General features: G+C 32.2%; 1 protein-coding gene across 1 annotated transcript; it reads left to right on the forward strand.

The window, feature by feature from the left end:
* Positions 1–4,102: 4,102 nt before the first annotated feature.
* Positions 4,103–4,930, forward strand: LOC112520299. Its single transcript, XM_025128618.1, has one exon. It carries the CDS (start codon positions 4,123–4,125, stop codon positions 4,702–4,704), a length of 582 nt encoding a protein of 193 aa, XP_024984386.1. The 5' UTR covers positions 4,103–4,122; the 3' UTR covers positions 4,705–4,930.

The raw sequence follows: 4,930 nt of genomic DNA on the forward strand, positions 1-4,930 counted from the left end.
CCTATACATTTAATTAACATGAAATACAAACATAATATCGACAAAAATTATATAAAAAATATATATTATTAATATATATATATAAATAAAATTTTATAAAAATTATATTAGCGACGGGTTGGGCAGGTTGATCTAGGCCCAACCCAATTTCAACCATCCTAATTGACAGGTGGAAGGTTTGACGGTTAAACAAGTTAAATTTAATTGAGTTGTTAGCGGGTTGGATTGAGTTGGTTTCGCGAGTTAACGGTTTTTTATACAGTCCTATTTACAATATGGTAAAATTCATGTATTCTTACTTTATTTCATTATCTAATTACATTTTAATAATTTATAATTATATTAACTTTTTAATAAATTTATTTTTGATGTATTCAAAAAATTAAAAATATTAAAATATACATTACAAACAAAAAAGGTAGAAATATATATGAGGATCAAAATATAATTAAATAGGATATTTGTTTTTTTACATTAAATTTAAGTCACGTTAAGCATACATCGACTTTTTCCTCACTTTTATAGTACAGATAAAATCTCTTTTCTTTAAAGATCAATACCGACATGCAACCTTGCTGGTATTGGCTTCATCTTGGACTATTTTTCCTAAAAGACCACAAAACTGAAGGCGTTTTGTTTTAAACTTTTATTTTAAAAAAATGATTATCTAAATCGACAAGTCGTATATTCATATGAAGTATGTGTATTATATGTTCTTAAAGGCTTAACTGACGGCCTACTATATCAACAGGTTTCTTCATTAAAATTGAGCGTTGACAAAAAAGTTAAAAAATATAAACGATTTAAAACCACGGTATTTAAAGTAACATACGACGAATCTTAAGATATAAATACATTTAAAGAAATAGTATAAACAATTTAGTAGCAATTTTGGGTTTCTACACAAAAGAAAGTTAACCAGAAGAACCAACAACCCTCTTTCATATCCAACATCATTATACTTGTGATCTATCTCCATCCTACAATTTCATGTCTTACTTTATATATATATATATATATATATATATATATATATGAGAACTAATTAGTTTGTGCTTTTGTGGTAACTATGAGATCCAACGTGAGCCAATCATTTAAAATAATTAATATTTTTTTAAAAATAAAATAGAAGGGTAAATTAGTAATTTATGTTAATTATTCAATTTACTTTAATTAGTTTAATTACTTTTATATATATATATATATATATATATATATATATACACACACACACACAAACATGGGCACATAGGAGACCAAAATCCGGTGGCCTTCTCCGGCACCAATCACTTTGGTGATCTCCTTCGGTCATCTTGTCCGACTAAGACGCCATATATATATACAACGTATGTATCATAGTGGTACCACAATTGGTGTCACAGTGGTACCACATTATGTATCTTGGTGTATTTTGGGTATCACATGGTGTTCGCCGGAATAAGATCTACCGGAGGCTGGAAGCAGGACAGAGAGATAGAGGATGGATAAAAAAATTTAAAATACCTAAAATGCCCTGTAATTAAAATTTTAAGCCAAATTACCAAAAAATATTAGTTTCCTAATTTATCCATTGATTTGTGGTTGAGATTAAATCTTACAGTTATCACAAACTAACCAGTTCTCCTTTGAATGAACCCTTATATATATATATATATACACACACACACACATAGACAGAAAAATACATATATAGACATGAGATCATGTAAAAATAAGAGTTATGGTGAAAACAATGAGAATAATTTTGAGCCTTTATATAAGTTGACCTTTTGATCTAACTTAATTTTTTATAACCACTTTCAGTATCTTTAATTACATTCAACTATTTTTATTTTCAAATTTATCTTCAGTTTTAAGGCACTTTCACGAACTTTTATACACATTTAATCATTTTCAAATGCATGAATTTGATAAAGTTATCATAAAAATAGATAAATAGAGGCAGTTGAATGTAAATGACTATATACGAAGGTTTTGTTCTTACATTCTCAATCATTGAATCAATTCTAATTCTCTTTTTCACCGGAACCCAACCTTATGTATATAAGGTTGATTCCAGTGAGAATAAGAGTTATGCTAAAAAAAGATCTCCACCCTTGAATCAATTCTAATTGAAGATCAATACTAATGCAGTGCACCGAGATATATCGAATCAATCCCGGTGATAAAAGCAATTCATGGGGTTAGTCGAGATTAAAAGTGATCAATGGTCCAGATCCATTCTTACGCTTCTTATTTTAAACTCACATCATCCTTGTTATATGTGTGTGTGTGTGTGTATATCGATCTATTGTATATAGGCGAATGATCGTCTAAGAATAAGAGTTAAGATGAGAAACATAAGAAATAATCTATACATTTAATCACCTTTAATTTTTAGCTCATCCATGAATCATATTTGATACGGGGATTGATCCGGTACATCTCATCCTAATGTACATTCAAAAGTGGAGATCCCTTCTTACACTTCTCACCTTAACTCTCTTTTTCAACGAAACCCAACTTATTATATATATGTATATCATTATATATATATGTATATAATCTTTAGGGATGGAAGTCATGTGAAAGAGTCATTTTCCATAATGGAAATCTGTACGTCCCTTCAACTATAAAAAGAATGCCTTATTGAACAACTTGACGTGTATGGCTACAACTAACCTTCTCGTGACCACGTTATAAACCAACTCCATTCAATTCCTAACCACATAATTGAAGTTTAACCTTACCATTACGTTTACTTACAATACCACCCATAAATAGTAAAACTAACCACGTCCACTTAATCAACCCTTAATTCGTACTACAATAAAATTAGGTTTATAGAACATACAAAAATGTGTAAGCGTTCTAATAGACTGCTTTATAGTCCCAAACAATTATACGTCCTATATAACAATGTTGCAACAAGTTTATATAACATTTTTGAATGTTTTAACAAGCTTCCTAATTAATACACTTTTAAAATAAACCAATAGTACTTGGCTTTAAAAGGGTCATGAAAAACTTGTTAAGACTTGAGATGTCCAAAAGAATCCTATAAGCTTATTGCAACGTTTTTACATATTCGCACGTATGCTTGACCTTATAAACCTAGGTTTTCCTATAAAGCACTTTATTAATAGGGTATTTAGACATTTTCTTGGTGTCTTATAAACCTATGGTGATGTTTGAACCCCTGACCTCCTAAAAGGCCAAAGACTACGATACTGCTAGGCCAAAGACCCTTTGGTTAAACCTGATGTTGTTATTAGTGTCGTATTTACCTTTTTCTTGTTGGATATCTACAAGACCATCTTAATTAATTAGCCCGTCAAAAGGAGTAATTTACTCCGAAAAGGGTGTTTGAAAACACGAATTGAAAACGATATGATATACAGATATTAATTAGTTACAACTTACACGCTATATATTAAGCATGCATGAAAAACCTAATGAAGTGACGTGCATTAGAAGTAATTATATAGAAAAATTCATGCACATAAGGAGCTGAATCATAGAGGTTCATTGCACAACGATCATTATTGTTTGGTTTATCATTTAAGTACTAGTTTCATTACTAACATCTCTGTTATATAAAAGGATATACTTTTTCTTTAATCTTGAATAATTTAGTGTCGTATTTACCTTTTTCTTTTTGCATTCATATCGTTTGCCTAGACATCGAATGAATGTTTAAAATCATACATTTAACATGCTAATTAAGGAACGATCCTAAAACTAATATTCATACGAAAAACACACTAAACGTTCACGATATATCTTACGAAAAGTAGTTTCTCTAATCGAAACCGACACTAGTCGATCTTTTAAACTAACCACACAAATTCACTTAAGAATTCTAAGCAATTTGACTGCCTCAATACTACGAGTAGACTTCCCTCAATAAAGGGTCATTATGTTCAAACTGTTGGTTCACACCAGAAACCTAAAAGGCAAGGTACTTTTTTGTCCACATCCTTTTACTTTGAGTGCTACGACACACGTCATCCACATACTATAGCAACAACTAGAAACCAGTAGAGGAATTCACTCACTATATAGTCCATAACCCAACTCACAACTTATCTAACCATCACATATCACCTTCTATTCAGCTCATAATCCTTCACTCATTTAGACATGTCTCCAGATAGAGATTCCACCCTATTGGCTTCTTACAATCTCCAAAAACCCTCAAGATTGTCCATGGATACCCTCCAAAGAACGATATCCGATATCTCCTTCGAACTCAGCAAAGAAGTCGATTCCGTAGCTGATCACTTGATGCTTCCCACCATCTCAGAAGTCGAAGATGCGAAATGCGAGTGTTGTGGGATGTTCGAAGAGTGTACACCAGAGTACATTGCTCGAGTTCGCGAAAAGTTTCTGGGAAAGTTGATTTGCGGGTTGTGTTCGGAGGCTGTGAAGGAGGAGATGGAGAAAAGTGGAGGAAAGATAGAGGATGCATTGAGGGAACACACTAGGGTTTGTGTTAGATTTAATCGGTTCGATAGAACGAATCCAGTTTTGTTCCAAGCTGCTGCGATGAAGGAGATGCTGAAAAAGAGTTCGAGATTGGATGGAAATCGGGCCAAATCTCTTAGCCCTAGGGATCAAAAAAGAGGTAACGGTAATGTAAACAATAAGGGTGGTCTTACTAGGAGTTCTAGTTGCATACCTTCCATTACTAGGGAGATGAGTGAGAGAAAAGCTGTCAACTGATCCATCCAGACGTTTCCGAATAGATTTCATAGCCAAAAACTTAACCCCTTTTATTGTATAGTATAAGTTTGTTTGATCTTTAGATGGCAAGTGAAAAAATAACGTTTCTTCTTCGATCGGCCAACGGTCCATAGCCTTGTTGCGCACGGAAGGAAGAAATCAAACACGAGATGTAAAAAAGTGAGAACCTAGCTAGATCTGTGCTCGTTTTCGGTGTTTTTATGTT

Source organism: Cynara cardunculus, assembly GCF_001531365.2.
Source record: "Cynara cardunculus var. scolymus isolate 2C chromosome LG 10, CcrdV1, whole genome shotgun sequence".
Classification (NCBI taxonomy): Eukaryota; Viridiplantae; Streptophyta; class Magnoliopsida; order Asterales; family Asteraceae; genus Cynara; species Cynara cardunculus.